General features: G+C 43.2%; 1 protein-coding gene across 13 annotated transcripts in view; it reads left to right on the forward strand.

The window, feature by feature from the left end:
• The window catches only part of ARVCF (ARVCF delta catenin family member), a 287,922-nt gene that overhangs the window by 193,286 nt on the left and 76,619 nt on the right, over nucleotides 1-18,017 (forward strand). For all 13 annotated transcript variants that reach the window (XM_087754800.1, XM_087754809.1, XM_087754797.1 and 10 more), the window contains 2 exons: nucleotides 5,083-5,690; nucleotides 14,453-14,952. In XM_087754800.1, the coding sequence (XP_087610926.1) occupies nucleotides 5,083-5,690; nucleotides 14,453-14,952 (1,108 nt within the window). The remainder of the gene's footprint in view (nucleotides 1-5,082; nucleotides 5,691-14,452; nucleotides 14,953-18,017) is intronic.

Consider the following 18,017-nt stretch of genomic DNA (forward strand, 5'->3'; position numbering starts at 1 on the left):
AACTTCGCACAAAATTCAAGGGAATTAGGTTACAGAGCAGGAATGGGTTTCAGCCGAAGTTGAAGGCCCTTTGAAAATGTGAAACGTTAAGCTTAAAATTGAAGGGGAGAAATCTGAGCTGTTGTTTTGAAAACCTATGGGGCGAGTTCTTACATAGCATTTAATAGAAAGGTAATAGCTTCAACCTGCTTGGGCTGATTGATTTTTACAGTCTGTAGTTCAAAAATAAGCTCTCAGAAATGTCAGAATGCTTTTATCCTCACGCATTCCTTCTCATCTGTTTTTTGTTTTATGACATAGTTTCAACAAAATCTTTAGCCCTGTCAGCTTTTATAATGTACTTAACTTATCAAAAAAAAAAGGGGAGGGGGGCGGGGCAGGGGGGGCAAAACAAAACCAACCTCAGTAACGAAATGGAAGGCAAAATGGTAGGTACTGGTTAAGATGACTGTGTTTGACCATGACAGCCCACTTCAGCTGACATCTCGGTACAGGCTTCCCTCCTCTTGTGTCTGAGCACTCTGCGCTTGGAGGGATCCGCTGTACCACCTGCCCAGGCACCCCGTAAGCCCAGTTGCTGGCTATTTTCATGTTTGTTCTCCCGTCCTTCAAGGCACATAGAAGGATGAGGGACAGAAAAATACAGAAGCTGCTTCAAATGAGTGAATATTTCTTTTGTGTTCTCTTGGCAAATGTGTTTCCAGAAACAGAATTAGTGAAAACATTATCACGGGGCCTGTAGGGGAATTATTTAACAAAATAATTGCTATTTGGGGGAGAACAACAGTAAGGTTAGTAAACCTGACAGGTAGTTATATTCTGGGGCGGGGGGAGCAGCGATGAAGGCACCCACTTGCAGTCTCATAGGATTTGGTTCCAGAGGGCTTGAATAAGTTGGTATATTGGAACTTCTTTTTTTACTTTTACTGTGGTTGAAACCTTAATATAGTTTACAGGAAATAAAGAATTGCAAATATACTTCAGCATACTCAGGCAACCTCTTCATAGGGAAGTAATCTGAAGCTTTCATCTGGTGCTCCATGAGATTGTAGTGCTGAACAATTGAGCACCTTTGGTTTGTAATCGGGCTTAAAAAAACTCTTTTTAAAAGAAAAATGGGTTTTCTTTAGAGACGGAACGTGAACAGAAGAACTCAAATTACACTTTCTCCAAGTAACTTGTATCTCTAAATGTTTCGTTGGAGCATATCTGTAGTGAGGAGTTCATGCTAAGAAATCTTTCTCAAGGCTGGGTGCATCTGAAGGACCAGGTGTCTCAGACAAGACAGTCTGCTGGGACTCCCCTTTGGAATAGCTTCGTTCTCTCCCGCTAATGCATCAGCATTAAGGAAACCACAAAAATGCTGGGAGAGAAGATTACTGTACTGCCAGCTGCTCAAGACTGCCTGTGTTCTTTTAAGAAATATAAATGAAACGTTCCCTTGAGCTGGATTTCCTGAAATAAAGATGTTTGGTTTGTTGGGGGGTTTTTTGTTTTGGTTTGGTTTGGATTTTTTTGCTTGGAAACGTAATAAATGGACCTTCCTCTGTGTGCTGGCTAATTGCTTCCAAAAAGCTTCCCTTTATTGTCCTGTAGGCAAGAAAGTCTGTTTATCACATGATAAATCTTCTATCTCAGTGCCTCCCCCTGACAAATGAGGCATGAGTGCAAATACTCCCTCTCTCTCAAAATTTAAAAAGACTGGGTTTGATTGCCCCCCCGTAACACCTTTAGCATTATTGAATGCTTTTATGCTATGAGAATTGTGTACTTTAATGCTTGAGTGAAATGTTCCTTTTTATGTGTCTGACAAGGGGATTTTGATTGTCCTGATTCTTTCTACTCGTTAATAGGGGCAGCATTCAGAAAATAAGAGGTGAAGCTGTGCTAACGTTGTAAACTTGTTCTTACGTGTGTTGGCTGACACTAAGTGTGTCTTTTTGACTAGCCACAGCCATTGAAACCTTGTCTATGCTAGTCTCAAAGAGGGGAAACAAGGCAAATGGGGAAAAAATTGCAAATTAATCTCCTGCATTCTGCGTTGGTCATATAAAAAAAAAAAAACTCTGTAAATACTCTGCAGAATACCAGAGCGTGGTGAAAAACTCATTAAATGTAACTGAAAAGTCACAAATTGTCTAGGAATTGATTTTCAAAGTGTTCTGAAATTCTGCTTTGCCTTTTTTGTGTGCATGTACTGAATATTTGTAGAGAATTGTCCTTGTCATAATATTTCTGCCTTGTGTTACCTCATCCTGTTTGACAATAACGGTGATTCTCCAAAACAAAATAAACAGGCAAAAACGAGCAGGAGTCCAGAACCGGCAGCAGGAATGCTGGGTGAAGAGGCACGGCAGCGATGCCCCTGCCCGAGGACCCTGCAGGTCAAAGCTTGTTCCTTCTTTCGTGCTGTTGCTGCAGCCAGACGTGGTTTGTTGGGTATCTTGCATTGTCTGATCCGGACAATTCAATGACAAATTACATGAGAAGCTATGCATGCATGGCAACATATGCCTTGAAAAGACAGACTCGGAATTAGATTTAAAATATCTGGCGCCTGTTGAATAGTGCTGAAAGAAGGGGCTTTGTGCGGCTGTGCGAGTGCTCTTCCTGGCATCTGGAAAGCTGCCTCTCTGTCCCTTCCCGGGCAGAAGTATCGACTTCTGATCCATCGCACTGTCGAAACGCTACCTTCCTGCGTGTTAGGCCCGCTGCTGGCGCCCAAATTCGTGAAGGCAAAGGCCCAGCACTTTGCATCCAGTTTTGTCATTGCTTTGCAAAACTTGCATGTTTCAGGCCTGAGAAACGTTGCTTTTTCTACTCTTAGAAGATCACTTATGAACATATTGCTTTGAATAAAACTTTTGTTTCAGACTTCAGTAGGAGAATACTGAGCTGTGTTGCCCTGTGTATATCCACTTTACAAAGAGCTACTGTAAGCGACGCCAGCTCTTTTTCTCCTCTAAATGCTGTCTAGTTTTAGAAGTGCCACGACAGTAGGCATGCCGATAACTGAGGGGAAAGCAGAAGTATTGGGCGCAGGTAATAAGCAAAAACCGCTGTTGGATTCTATGTCATAAAATAAATGTTCCGTTTCTAGTTTCCTTTCTTTTCGTTATTAAAACATGTGCTTTTAAAAAAAGGGAAAAAAGAAGGCTTGGAGGCACGGAAGCTAGCATCTTCCGTGGCGTTTACTTGCTAAGGAAATCCCTTTGGGTTGAAGAGGAAAATCCTTTCAGCTCTGGCCCAGAGGAGATGCTGAGGCCGTGCGGGTACCTGGCTGTGCCGCACTCAGCGTGGTGATGCTCCTTCCGTACGCTGTTGGTGGAGAGCCGTTTGTGCTGCCTGCAGTCGTGCAGGATTTCATTACTTCATTAGGCTGAAGTATCATTTGCTCACAGATGTCTCTAGGAAAAGAAATGCTGTTTGGGTGAATCTTTTCTGTCTGGGGTTTCTGTGTGAAAACATCTGGCTGGAGGACATGTCTGGAGCCGCTTCAAGAGATGCACTCTTAATTATTTTGTTTTAGCAGCAGCTTGGCTAATCTGGTGCCAATTTAAATGTTTAAATCGGAGGCTATAGGTTAAAATACCTGTTTGGACGTCAGAGCCACTGAGCAGTCTAGGAATACATGTTACAGTTACTGTTTCTCTTGATGTATGCGTTTCATTCTGCGGCTTACGTGAAGAAAAATGTTGTTTACTGATGCTTATTTACCTCCGTAATATTTTAGAAACCCCAAATCTCTCTTAACAATTTTGGTTTGTGTTCCTCCCCTCCCTGTGCGTAATACTCTCTGGTGGATCGATCCTCCCTCTCATCTTTGTGGGTGTGTTATTTGGTTGGTTGGTTGGGTTTTTTTACAAAGGGCTGAAAGTCAGCATTTACTAGGGTTAGGGTAACTTTATACATTAAAGTAGCTTTATTAGGGTTAGGCCAAGGATAGACTGGCTTCTGCTGGACTTCGTGTTCTCCCGAAAACAGCTTTTGCTGGTCACTCTGGAAGACAATACAGAAGTTGATGGACCCCAGATACCAACCAAAACAGAAGGTCTTTTGCTAGTTTGGAAATAGTAGTGGCTTTTGTCTGGCACCGTCTTAGGCAGATTACCAGACCTTTCCCACGAAGGCAGAATATTCTTGGGAACTCTTGAGGAGTCTCCTTACCCTTCAGCAAGAAACCCTTAACACAAGTGCCCTCCGGACACTTACCATTCCCAGGTTTTGTCACTTATGTGAAATAGCCTAATTCTGTCTGTGTTGAAATGAGACGTGATTTATAGGAAGAAAAGATAAAGGCGTATTCATGTACAGATTTTTATTTAATGTTTTAAATAAGCTTGTCTAGCCCAGTATGTTTAGGGTAGTTGCAGCTGCAAAAGTTGTGTGGCATTAGTATTCATTGTTGCCAAATAACGCCACCAAAATAATGGAATGACACCAACTGCCTGTTGGGCTTGTATGGTGATGGTCGGATGTAAGTACACCTTAAAAGAGAAAGTAGTTGTGCTGTCTAAAAGCTAGAAGCCCGAAACTTCTCTGTTTGAGATCATAGTTTCCTAAGTATTACTGCCAAATTTGAGCTCTGTCAAGTTACCCAGTGTTACAGATCAGGCAGGAGCATATAACTGTATTTCTGTCAAACTAGAGAACGTGATGTGGTATTTATGCTAATTGTGGGAGGACAGGCTGTGGCTCCTCAACGTCGTAAAGTCTGCTCTAGGAAAGATGCTTCCTGAAAACATTTTGGGCAAACGTGAACTGGTGTAATGACTTTGCACTGCTTCCACACACTGTCACGTGGCTGCGGTGTTTTTGGTTTGGTCGTAGAAGCCCCAGAGTGCACTTAACTCTGGCTCTGTGACCCGTCTTTTCAGCTTTATATAGAAATATTTTCCCACTATTAAATCCTAAAACTACTAGGTGAACTTGGAGTACACCAGCGTTTCCACTCAACAGGCATGTCGCTGTAGTACATTTTGTGATGCACTCTCCTCGTTTTACTGTTCTAGCTCCCTGTGTGTCTCATCACATTGTGCAGCAAGCAGAAAATTAACATATTTATTCACTTCTACTTCACAGGTTACCAAAATGGTCAAAACAGTCACCACCAGAACAGTGCGCCAGGTGCCACTTGGGCCTGATGGCCTGCCATCAATGGATGGCTCGTCTCCCATGGGCAGCTACACAGATTCCATAGACAGAAGGTACATGAAGAACGGGGAGCGGTACATCACACCGCAAGCATCTTCCACGTTAACCAGATCTTACAACAGCTACAACGATTCTTACCCTGAAAGCCACGAAGGCCAGTATCGCCCTTATATCGGTCACGATGGTTATGGAGATCTATCTGATAACTACGGCAGCTTGTCTCGTGGTGTCAACTACCGTCCTCGCTATGCCTACGTGCCAGGAAACAGTTACAGGCCAGACGATGGAAGCTTCACTTTGCCAAGCAGAAGGGATAACTACGGTCCTGTTGCCCAGCCTCAGGTGCCAGTGGGTAGCAACGTTGACTTGAACCGCTCCCAGCCAGAACGCTTCCAGCCGGAGCCCTATGGACTGGAAGATGATAACCGCAGCCTTGGAGTGGATGATGAAGGATATGAACTGGATCCTGATTACTCCACTGTGAACCGGAGGACATCTGCAGGTGTGCCAGAGAGAGTAAGACCTCACAAAGGAAGGTAAAACCCATTTGTTTTTTACAATGCTAATCTGCAGCCGTTTTGCTTAGTTGAACATGTACATTTGAACTCTTAATGGTCTGGTAAGTTCTGGAATTATTTGACAGAAAAACAGGTAGAACCCATCATTTCATTAGCCCATAAATGAGTGCAGAATGCACATGAAATACAGAAGGGAGTGAGGGTAGTGCTCAAGGACCTTTTCACTGTGTGTCTGGGCTGCTTAGTTTAGGTTGAATTTAGAAAGACAGACGCGATCTTATAGAAGAGGGCTAAGTTACTTTTTTTTCTCTTCCTAAAAAAGGAGTTGTACCTGCATTGTGCTGTCCCAGAGCCATCCCACACTAGCAAGGTGACAAGAGGGATCGGTAACCTGTGAGACTGCTGACAGGTCTGGTTGTGCGCACATCTGCCAAAGGAGTTGCGAGCAGCTGGCTGGGGTTGCAGGCGAGCTGATAGGTGGTGGTGAAGGGATGCCTTGTTAGAGAAAAGCTGTCTTGTGAGGCGTGGGACAGCCTCAGCTCCCGGTCCTGTGGCAACCGCACACCCTCAGCTGCGCGACCGGGCTGTGCTGAACCTTGCTAAGTACTTCAGCGTTTTGTAAGACCAGATCATTATTTTGTCCTCTGCCTGTATAAAGGGGAGATAAGAGCTTCTGTGTTGCGCTTAATGTAACTAAAGTGACCAGACACAAATTACTTCACTTCAGTCCCCTTTCCAAGAGACGTTCTGTTTTATGCCATGTTTTCTGATATTAGTTGTTTATGCTGGGCTCGCAGCTATCAGCTCTTGCATTTGGAGAAAAATGAAACCCCAAGCTTGGGAAGGGAGTCTTATTGCTCAGCCAAAAGTCATCTTCTGAGCATGAACCTGAAAAACTTGTGTACTTTGTTTTCCAAGCAGTCTGCAAACTTGTGTGTGTGCCTGCATGAAGTTATATCCTCATGATTCATGTTCTGACATGGATTTAGTTCTCATTATTTTCCTTTTAATTTAGAGTAGTTTCCGGAGCTGTAAAGAGAGTCTGGAACCCGCTTGCCTCTGTGCGTGTAGGTAGTCTAATACCCCTGACCGAAGGCAGCAGCAGTAGTTGTCGGTGGGGTTTGAGGAGGCCTTTTCGCTCTCTTGTCTTGGAGCGTTCCTACCTGGAGATTTTGTGTCATTCACACTTTGATAGCTCTATTTTCCTTCAGGTTTCTGGAACTTCATTTTAAAGCTAAATGGAATCAAGCACCTGCAAATTGTCTTCTATATTTAAAAAAAAAATAAGGAGGCAAGGTAGCAAGGCGTATCTCCCAGAACCCCCTTGAAGTCCCTTGTGACGTCTCTGATCTTGCAAGCTTACCAACCAGTGGAACCGCAGCAACGTTTTACGGGGCTAAAGGGAATACCTGTAGCCAGTGGGTGCCAAAATACTGATCAATCTATCAGGCTTTAATTGGTGCTCCCCTGCATCTAAGCAAGTTTACAGTTCTTGTTAAAAACACTCTGGCAGCAGTGCTTTTAAATTTTTATTAACGTTTTTCAAACTGTATGCATGATGAATAATTAAGCTTATTCTTAGAACCTACCCATCTGCATTTTGAAAGGTTTTTTTGGGTTTTTCTTTTTTTTCATTTGTCTTAAACATCTCTTTGATTTATTGTTCCTTGCAGTTTGGATAGGACCAATTCACAATTTTTTTTTTTTTTACATTTCTTTTGTTGTGAGGGTTTTTCCATATTTAGTATGATCAAGAGGCTTTGACAAGTAATTAGCCTGACTGTGGCAGCAGACTTTAGCTGGTGAGAACATAAGAAGATTGTATGAGGGCCTCTTTGTAAGTAGTTACTTTTTGACATTTCAAAGAAATACTCGAACAATTCAATAAACCTGCATTTCAGATATGCGACTGATCTCCAAGAAACTAAAGACTACAAATAGTGCTTTGTACTAGATGAGGGTAATTACTACTTGACTGTTTCTCTCTACGTTTTTTAAAATAAGTTATTCTTTGTGAAAATGATTAAATGAATGTGGCAAATTGATGGCACTTTTGATTTCAAAAAGTTTGTATGTGTAGAGTAGGTATAATAACAGCACTGTTAGAAGCTTTTCTGCATCGCACCAACTTTCATCTTGGGCATCTTCATCGTGTCAGGAACAGAATTCTTCCGTTGGCTAACTTGCTGCAGAAACTTAAGTTATTCTCTCATTTTCCTCCCAGTAAGTGCTGCCCTCATTTGTTTAGTAGTTGAAAGGGAGAATAAGGATCCGTGCTGTCGGTTCGATGCTGTTCCGTCTGAGAGGAGGTTTCTCATCTGAATCCGTGGCAGCGAGTCTCACCCCCCGTGTGATAAGGAGGCAACCCAGCTGTGTCGGGAGGGGATCCTAGCCAAGGGGATTACAAGTACAGATTGTTCTTTCCATCCCTTGCCTGCTCCGTTTGATCACGGAGATAAATACCTATTGTGCTTTCCTTCTGTCAGCACCAGCCTCATTTTAAGCTACTTACATTTCATTTTAAACTGGGGAAAAGTGTGCCTCCTCACAAACATCTACAAATCCAGACAAGTGCACAAAGGCAAGTATTCCCTCTCTTGGCTCTTCAGTGCTTGCGGCTGGGTTCGTCTCTTGTTTTCTTTTATGCTGTGTCTCTGCTGTAAGGTATGTTATTTTCTGCAAGAAGAATACCTGGCACTTAATGTTCTTTTCCTCAGCACGTGCTCTGGTTTGGTTTAAGTCAGATTGCATAATAAATCGGGGTGAGAAGGGCATTTGGGGTGTATAATACTGATTTAATATTACTCACATTTACTTGCAAAGGTATTTACACATCTTTAATTGGTTTTATGCCCTTTTTTAGTCATTTGGTAGGTTGCTTTTATTAAATTAGGAGATCTTTTATTATAGTCTTTAAAAATATGTAGTCTTATGGTGTTGCTAGGTGTTTTATATACAGTCCTTTTCGAAAGAGAAGCAGGAAGTACTGAATATTTTTCATTCATAAAAGACTTCCCTGCTATTATTTGAATGTTTTTTAATCATTAAATTGAAGTTTAACACAAATGAGTAGGAAAAAATGGCAAGTCATAATTCATCTTATTTTTCTAAATTATCTTCTGTTCAACTTCTCATTTCTTGCCTCTGTGGTAATTTCTTGCCAGGGTGGATCACTACAGTTTGCACTTGTCCTAGCATTCATGGGACTTCTTTTTCCCCTAAAAGCTTTGGAGCAGCTACTGCCGGTGTTACTATTCCAGACTAGATACGAATTTTTAATGTTGAGTAAACAACAGAACAGATTTCTGCTGTTAAATTTCGTGGTCCAAATTATTATTACCAGGACACGAGCCAGATTTTAGATTAAATAACTGTAACGCTGGGTCTCTCTTGCTTCTGTTATGTATAGACGGTGCGAGAATATTGGTGTCACATTCTTCTTCAGGTGTCTTTTTTCAATCTAGAATATAAAGGCTTACAGTTGTGGATGAGCTTTCAGTCACTACTTCTGGCCTAACTTCACCCATTTCAAGCACCCCCACAGGCATCCTTAAGGCCAGGGAGATACCTGTCGCTGTAGATCGGCCTCTTTGGTTTAACGACCAACCGTAAGCGTAATACCAGGATGCAGGCAACGTGGGGATGTTGTCTACTTTGGGGCAGGAGTGTATGGACATCCCTGGGCAGGATGGCATGAAGCAAAAAAATGCAGTCGGTTTGGAAAAGGTTTGTTTTTTTCCTGAGGCTCCTCCTTGGAGTGAATTTGATCTCAGTTTGTTGATCCTCTGGTAGCAGAAGACTGACGTATGGCTGAGTTTCATGAGGCAGGCAGCAACCTGAGTTAACTCATCCATTAGCAGCTTTTAGGTGGTTCCAGTCAAGGGGATTTCGGTGTTTTAACCATATGGCCCGTAACTCAGGCTCATCTCAGCACAGGATTCAGTCCAATTTTGAATCCTCTTGTGCATCCTCCTGTCAGGGAACAGAGGCTGGCAGAAGTAGGACCTCGTTCTGCAAAGTCTTCAGATTTCCTCTTCAACGTTTGGCACAAAGTTCCCTACTGAAATCCCAAGCCTTTCTGGTCTTTTATCCTAAGCAGACACCTGTTAAAACTGTGATGAATGTAACACTTGTTGAGGATTAAATGTGCAAATCCTTCACCTGTTTACTCAAATGTGCCTATGTTGAAGCCACAAGGAAGTTGATAAATCCACAAGGTCTCTCCCAGTTTTTATCTGTGCTAGAATGTGTTTTGATCAGTTCCCTGAGACAGGTGATTGGTGAGACCCGCGGCATCCTGAAAACTCAGCTGCCTTGCTACAAGCAGATGGAAGGCAAGATGCTTGTAGTCAGCAGCTCTGGCATACTACCAGATCTCTTCAGTCCTGAGAGTAAAGAGCTCTTGGCCTCCGGAGCACAGATGACTGTATCTGCTGAAGCTCTCGTTAGTCCTTCTTCTGTGTCAGGTGGCTTGCCTTTCCAACGTGGTGGCTCTGCTGGCGTGAAAGTGAAAAATTGCCTTTGGCCCCCACCAGTCCGACTCAGAAAGATGGTTTCTTTACTCTCTCTCTGTGTAAATGTGTTGCTGATTTTGCTCATTTGTCTTCAGAAACTGGGTGTGTTTAACCTGATGGATACTTGCTTTTGACGTCTTCACTCTTTGCCTGGTCTGCACTTCCCTGGCCCCCAAGCCCCCTGCTAAAGGAGGGGAGATGGGACCTGGCCTGGGCCAGACCTCCGTCACCCGCCCAGAGCGCGGGGATCTGTCTGCCAAGGCGGTCGGAGGCCTTGTGGTAGTTCTGCGTTGTGCTGCCTGATCACTTATTTTGCTCCTTTGCAGATGATCTGTTTTGGTAAACTGCTTCCCTTCAGTGCTGTTAAGCAATGCCAGAGCTTCCCTTGTAAAATATTTCAGGATTCTTCTCCTTCAATTACAGTGTGGGTTGCTGGGGTTGGGGTGGGTGGGTTGGTTGGTTGAACCTTCTCCAGACTTGAGCACTGTATTTAGTCACATGAATCTGAACTGGCACGATACTCGCCTTCTCTGCGCTTTCTTGTACAGCTCTTAAGTTCACACCAGGATCGCAGAGTTTCTAGATAATTATTCAGGGTCTTGAAGGGTCAAGTGTCCAGGTGTTTTCTTTGCTGCCAGGTGAAGTCATTGGGTTTCGTTACTGGTGCATTAACCAGTGGCTCTTGACACTGTTTCATCCCACAGAGGTACGTTGGGTCTGACCTGCCAGGGCTTATTTCAGCAATAGTGTTTCTTGTGTCCATCCCTTTCTCTACAAATACTTGAGAGACCCTGTCTTGTTTCAAAGTAGCTGTCTTTGTGTACTAAAATGGTTGTGTTAGACGTGCAATCCTATTTTTTCCACTAAGGAGATGGTCCGGCAGAATCGGGTTGAGATTGGCAGGAACAAGTGAATGGTTCATGTAAGAACGGGACTGTATGAAAATGCCAACAGTTGTTGAAAGCCACTTACGGTTCAGGGTCTGCTCCTTGAGGATGCTTTGCTTCTGCTGCGGGGACGGGTCCAGCAGTACGTGCTGCGGTCACCACTCCACCGCAGAGCAGTAGCTGGTGAGTTCTAAGCCACGCTGCCCTCCCTGCCACCATCCGCAGCTCTCCGTCCTAAACCATCCGCAGCTCTCCATCCTAAACCATCCGCAGCTCTCCATCCTAAACCATCTGCAGCTCTCCGTCCTAAACCATCCTAAACCATCTTCTGCCCCAGCTCTGTGTCCTGGGGATTTCATCAGAGAGGGGTCATCAGAGGCAAGGATCATCCAAGCCTGTTGGCTCTCTTTGGTGCATCAGTAGCTTTATATCGGAACAATGGAAGAAAAAACCTTTTTTTTTTTGAAAAAAAACTGCGTTAAAATAAGTAGTTAAGTTGGGATGTGGTCTTCTTTCTTTTGTCTTTTAATGACTGATTCTTTACTTCAGGTATTCACATCCATATTTAACAACTACTGATTGACAATTAAAAAAAGTTAGTGTTGTTGGTACGAGAGTTATGTGATGCTCTGTCTTGTCGTGACAGTGTTGCAATTTGAAGTCCTAACTCTGAAGTTTTATTTTGGGCAAATGTAATGAAACCAAGGAGCTTTGTGTGGCGCAGGGGAGAGGATGCAGCACGAGGAAGATGAGCCCATCCGTGTGGTTCTGTTTAGACAGCTTTGTGGAAATAATGCAAACAAACTGCATCCCAAGACGATAATTATCTTTGTGTATTTGCATGGATGAGAAAGAGAGAGAAACTTAATTGTGCAGGTGCAATTGAGGTGGCGTACAGTTATCCTGTGGGCAGCTCACAGGACCGAGGCGTGCCGAATTGCGAGTTAGCAAGTCAAGCAAGCAGCAGCTGTGCAGAGGGCAATTATTAAAATTAATCTTCTGCTACTTTTCTTTTCGGCAGTCAATAAGAATTTAACATGAGGATGAGTTTGAGAAATCAATTTTTGTTGCAGTTTTAATGCTGGTAGTCCCAAATTTGCATATGTAAAAACAGAATTTTGTTTGAGGAGTAGCTAGGGGGTTTGTTATTACTTCTGCCCTGTGTATATGCACAAAAGTAAATCTTTTCAATGTTGTTACTTTCTGCTTGGAATGATGGAAACGGCTTTTTTCTGTAGCAGAAAATACCACGGCTGTCCAGACATTGTAAATTACTGGGTAGAGCAAGTACTGAATTATACATACCCAAACAACTGCATCGATAAAAGGATTTCTTCAGGTTCATTCTGAGTTTTGGATGCTGGCCCATTTTTATCTTCTCATTCAGTTTATGGTTTAGAACAGCAATTAAAGCAACTTAAAGTCAGTAGAGGTGCTTTTAACATTAAAAGCGTTAATTGAACAAGACTAAATTCAGTCTCCACCTCCGGTTGCTCTTCTCCCCAGAGTCTAGTTTAATTAGCAGTCCCTTTAGGATAACGGCAAGCTCCATTTTCCTTCTGAGTTCTAATGGTCTGTACTTCTTTCAGCATGACATCAGAAATTGTTCGGTAACATCAGTCAGTGCTTAAAATGAAAGTTTTTAAGAATCATTTTGTAGCAATTAAAACTACTTGCTTGACTGAGATAACTACAATAATGAGACAGTAGCTTATCTGTCCAGGAAAAAACAGTAAGGCAAAAAGCTGCTGCTGTTTGGGGCGGGGGGGGGGGGAATATATATATATATAAAAAATATAAAAGAAGTCAGTTTACGTTAACATCTATTAAGAGTAGTATTAGACGGAAGGGAGGATGGAGAAGAAAAATCTTCTAGACTCGAGGTTTAAAACAATGGGATTAACTGGAAGTTTGATTCGGCTCCCCAGCGGGTCGCCTCAGCTCTTCGTCCTTCCCAGCCGCGTCAGCGAGCTGGCCCGAGCCTTTGGGCAAAGCCTGAGAGAGGACAGGCTGCAAAGGTGAAACCGTTTGTGGGAGTTCGTAACGGCTAGCTGCAAGCCGCCTTGCTGCCCTTATTGTGGGCTTATTCACATATAAAATTGAAGAATTTGTGACCAGTGGGTCGCTGTGCGCAAGCTCCAGCTTTCCTTTTGTACTTCTCCGAAGGACTTAAGCGTTGCCTCGCAGGTGGGCGCGCCACACGTGTGCGGAAGCTCCCCGGCATGAACTGTTCGGGAGGATGAAAGGTGTCGCTTCGAGTAAGGGATGATGAAGTACATCGGCGAATCTCAAAAACAAATTGTGAAGTTGTAAATGCCTTTCCTTACAAATCTCTTGCAGAAATGTTCTGTCTTTAACAGCTAGTTGTAGGAAGTGATCGGGAGGGGTTGCAGCAGTGGTTGTTAAAGAAATGTGTGTCAAATAGTGATTTTTTTTTTTTTTTTTTTTTTAAGAATATGGACATCTGTAGTGTGAGAATGTACTGTCTTAGAATATTTTCAACCATGTTAATTGTGACTTTGCCCTTTGTGTGAACTAGGACAGTAATATCTAACTAGGTGTGCTAGCTGGTTGTGACTGACCTTACTTCAGTTACACACAGTGAATTATGGCAGAACGAGATGGATGCCATTCATTCTAATGCTGTAAATGATCTTAAGAGTGTCTGACATCCAGGTTAGTTGCTGATCTGGGGAGGAAGGCTCAGAGTACGGGACTTGTTTTGGGTGTCCAGCAAATTACTCTGGTGTTAAGAGCTGGACCCAGGTCTCTTGACCATCCGCCTCTTACCTGTATTCCGAATGATTCTGTACATAGACTTTCATGACATGCTTGGATTCAGGGCTTGGGTTTTCCATCATCTTTGACGTTGTGATGTATATTGATGAGTTCAGTATACTCGTGTGAGCATCAACATGGAAATGTAGTGGAACTTCTCAGCCTTGCTGTAAAGTGTCTGTGGTCTCTGCCCAGGCCTTGAATGCCTTTAATTAGAGTTTTGGTTTGTTGCAGAAGTAGTGGCATTAATGAAGCTCAGTGTTTCCTTCTAAATGTAATCCAGCTCTATCATAATTGTTTTGCTAAGTGACCAAAATGAAAGCAATCTGTTTGATGACTTGCGGTTCCTGTCATCATTTCATTGCTAGCCAAACAAATGCTGTGCTCTAGTCCCATCACTGCTGAGTACTCAGCTATGGTTAATTTTCCAGTTACTACAAATAAACTATTTGAAAGTGTAAATACACTGCCTCTAATGATGTTTGTGATATTAAAAGGTTTGCTCATAGCTGAAATCTCCATACTGATTCAGAGGTACAGAGTGTTTAAATGTGCTTTTTTTTTCCCCCTTTCTTTCTCTTGGCATTGTTGCTTCCTACAGGGGCTACGATGACCCCATTGAGACAGAGATGGTTGAAGAGAGGATACCTTACCTTCACGGTGGCTACGCAGCACCACTGGCACAGCCGGAGCGAGGAAGCATGGCGAGTATTGACCGTCTGGGAAAGCGCTCCCCCTCTATTGACAGCATTCGTAAAGACCCCAGGTGGAGGGACCCTGACCTCCCTGAAGTAATCGCCATGCTCAGCCACCCTATTGATCCAGTCAAGTCTAACGCCGCAGCCTACTTGCAGCACTTGTGCTACGAGAATGATAAAATCAAAAAGGACGTGAGGCACCTTAAAGGGATACCTATCTTGGTGGGCCTGCTTGATCATCCAAAGCCGGAGGTCCATCGTAAAGCCTGTGGGGCTCTCAGAAACATCTCCTATGGGAAGGATAATGAAAACAAGGTGGCTATAAAGAACTGTGATGGGATCCCTGCATTGATCAGACTATTGCGGAAAACAAATGACATGGAAGTCAGAGAGCTAATTACAGGTCAGTGTCTGTAGTTTCTTTAATGAGTTATTCTTTAGAGGAGTCCTTTCAGGTTCAGGAACAAGAATTCCTGGAGATTAGACATTGAGGAGAATTTCGATCACTGGCTGCAGCTGTTTCTTTAGCTGCCCCACGTTTGTGGTGTCAGGAAGCCTAAGGCAGACGTGCCCTTCAGGGGGAAATCGAGATCATTGGTGTATGTAGCAGACTCGGGTTTCCCTGGCTGCTGAGAGATGGATGATGCTTCTTGGATGTAGCATGCAACTGCATGTGGTTGAGTTACTGAAGCTTAAATGACTTATAGCAACTTCCTTGACAGGCAATTTGTAGTGCGCTTGCCCTCAGCGTGTTATAATCATGAGGTAAGATATGCTAATCTAAAACTTTCCTTGTTAATCTCTTATAAAACAATCCTGCTGCCATGTCCCCACTACTTCATATCGATAGAGCAGTCAGTCTCCTCAGGAACACTTGCAGCCCCTGGTGCTGGGGACTCTGAGGCAGCACTAAAGGTGCAGCACTTCTGGGCTGGAAAGCTCAGATTTTCGGGAGCATAGAGTCTGCTGCTGAGATGCTCTGCACACGGGGTTTGCTCATTGCAATAACTGGAAAAGGGAGAATTACATTTTGAAGTTACTGAGTTTGTGCACACTTGCAGGGAGTTTTCAATCACTTATAACTCCATTATTCAACATGGTTTTTATTTGAACTTAGTCTTGGACATCATCCAAAAAGAGTAATAAAGCGTATGCCAAGTTTCAAAGTTTGGCCATTAAGTGGAAAAGGGTGGAAAAGTATGTCAGCTCCTAAACTAAGGAGGAATATATTGTTCTTCAGTCTCCCATAACTCACGAGGAGTGAAATGGATTTCCCTCCTTCTTCTCAGCAGCAGCAGGGGATGTTTGGATGCAGACCAGGACAGTTGCAGTGAATTTCAGTGCCAGAATAGAATTTTTCAGAAAGTTTTGAGAGTGCGAAAATGGGTCCAGGGCTGAGACTGTTCAGCTGCCTTATCAGTGTTGGATTCGCCAGGCAGACCCTATTGCAAACATGGATTAAGCCATTAGAAGGAAACATTGTAACTCTATAATCGCCTCAAAAAAATTATAGCAGCTCTCCAAGTTCTTACTGGTAATCATCATTCTCTGAACAGAGACAGTGGCCTTGGGTGTTCCAACTGTTCTTTCCCAGCCATTAGAGGATATTTAGCAAACTAGGTCTAAATATACAGTGTAGAAACTAGGAGGGCTAGGCTTCCAGTCCTTTTCCAGTGAGCTGGTGAAGGAGAGCTGTCTGTTTTGTCAGACAACCTCTAAGTAGCACGTGTTGGTTGTGCTTTGATGGCTGTCTGCGCTTTGTCTCTTAACATGGAAACTCCGTAGGTAGTATTTATATTCCATTTGGTGCGTTCATTTAGTACGATGGCTGACCTTTTTTTTTTTTTAAATGAATAGTATATGTTTATCTACTGTTCTAGTTTACTCAAAACTAATTTCTGGAGTGCTGAGAAGGAATAAATTTTTTTCCTTAGATTCAAGAAAGGAGAAGCCAGTCTATAATTTACTCCGAAGGAATATCATTATAATGCTAAGTGGTAATCAGTCACTTTTGAGATGGCAAAAACAAACTGGATGTTTTCCCTTTTCACTCTAAATGGCGATTGCTTTGATTTCCAGTTGATTAATTAGTTTTACAGTTCAAATGCGTTTTATTTGACTGTAGCTCCTGCTAATTAAATGTAGTCTTTTTATTCCACTTTGGTTTTTGCTATTTAAAGCTCTTTATTTCCTCTTACTGAGAAACACCAGGAATACTGAGGGCATTAACCTAAACAGATGTCCAGCAACAGACGATGTGCATTTAATCTCCACCTAACCAGGAATAATTTCGTTCCACTTCTAAAATGATATCACCAGATCCGGTGTGAGACATTCAAGCATCAGTATAGAAGGGAAGAGTATTCCAGCAATGCCTCTGGGACTGATGCTGGGGTACTTGCAGTCAGCATTCAAAGCCTCGGCTGGTAATGTGGAATTGTCCATTCGAAAAATGAGCTCCAAAAGTCAGCCGAGAGAAACAAGAGCCAGCTTGCAGCGCAAAGGGAGCATTCAGCCAGGGCTGCTACAAAAGGACTGTGTTTTGCGGCCTGAAAAATTCAGGTCACAATTCTGATGTTCTTGTGGTAGAAATCTTGACTTCCTATCCGGGTGCTCCTCCCTAGTGATAAACCTAAGTCTAGCTTTGCCATGAAAGTTTTTCATTCTGTCTGGAGTGAAATCTCTGGGGACTTCTGCAGCAATGCAAAAAAAAAAAGGGGGGGGGGGCGGGACAGGACAGCAAAACAGGGTTTGCTTGCTTATTCCTTTTAACAGGCTGCAAATTCAAGTTTGGTATGACACACTGACTTTTCTGTGGTTTAATATTTCTTTAACTCAATAGTGGCTGCTTTTTGAAAGCTGAATAGTAATCATCAGCTGGTCATCCCAGATATGGACAAACGATAAAATAATCCTGCTTTCCAAAGAGATTTAAGAAATTTAAATAATTCAGATGTCCAAATTCCCATGCTTCCAATCTTGAAGTTTTGCTTCTCTGGGTGTGGGACGCTGCCTGCCTGCAGGCAGGAGGCCCATGGGAGCATACAATAAGACACATTATTTGCAGCTGGAGAGGGTGCTTTCTGGCAAGAGAAAGCATCCTTCTCATCTAATTGGAGAGTCAGTCCTTGGCTCTAGTACAGCTCCACGGCCTCTCGTTAACGTGGTGATCTGCCGCAGCAGCCCCAGCTGTCCCAAGGGTGTGAATCGGAGCAGCCAGCTGGGTCTGGTCGGTGGGTTAATGGAGTGGGAAAACAGCCACGCCAATATGGTAAAACCCATTAGAGGTAGATGCGGTGGCAGGAGCAGTCAGATGCGTGACGCTCAGTGCTGAATGCCTGGGACTTGATGTGTCAGAAGTGTGTTCACTTCACTGCTTCCCAGAATACATGTTTTGGAGAATGCAAACATACTGACATGCAATTTTGGAAGCAGGCTGAGTATACTGATACAACACTAGTGTCAGAT

This window comes from Nipponia nippon, unplaced genomic scaffold (genome assembly GCF_047370975.1).
Source record: "Nipponia nippon isolate SJK-2023a ecotype South Korea unplaced genomic scaffold, ASM4737097v1 scaffold_18, whole genome shotgun sequence".
In the NCBI taxonomy this organism is placed as follows: Eukaryota; Metazoa; Chordata; class Aves; order Pelecaniformes; family Threskiornithidae; genus Nipponia; species Nipponia nippon.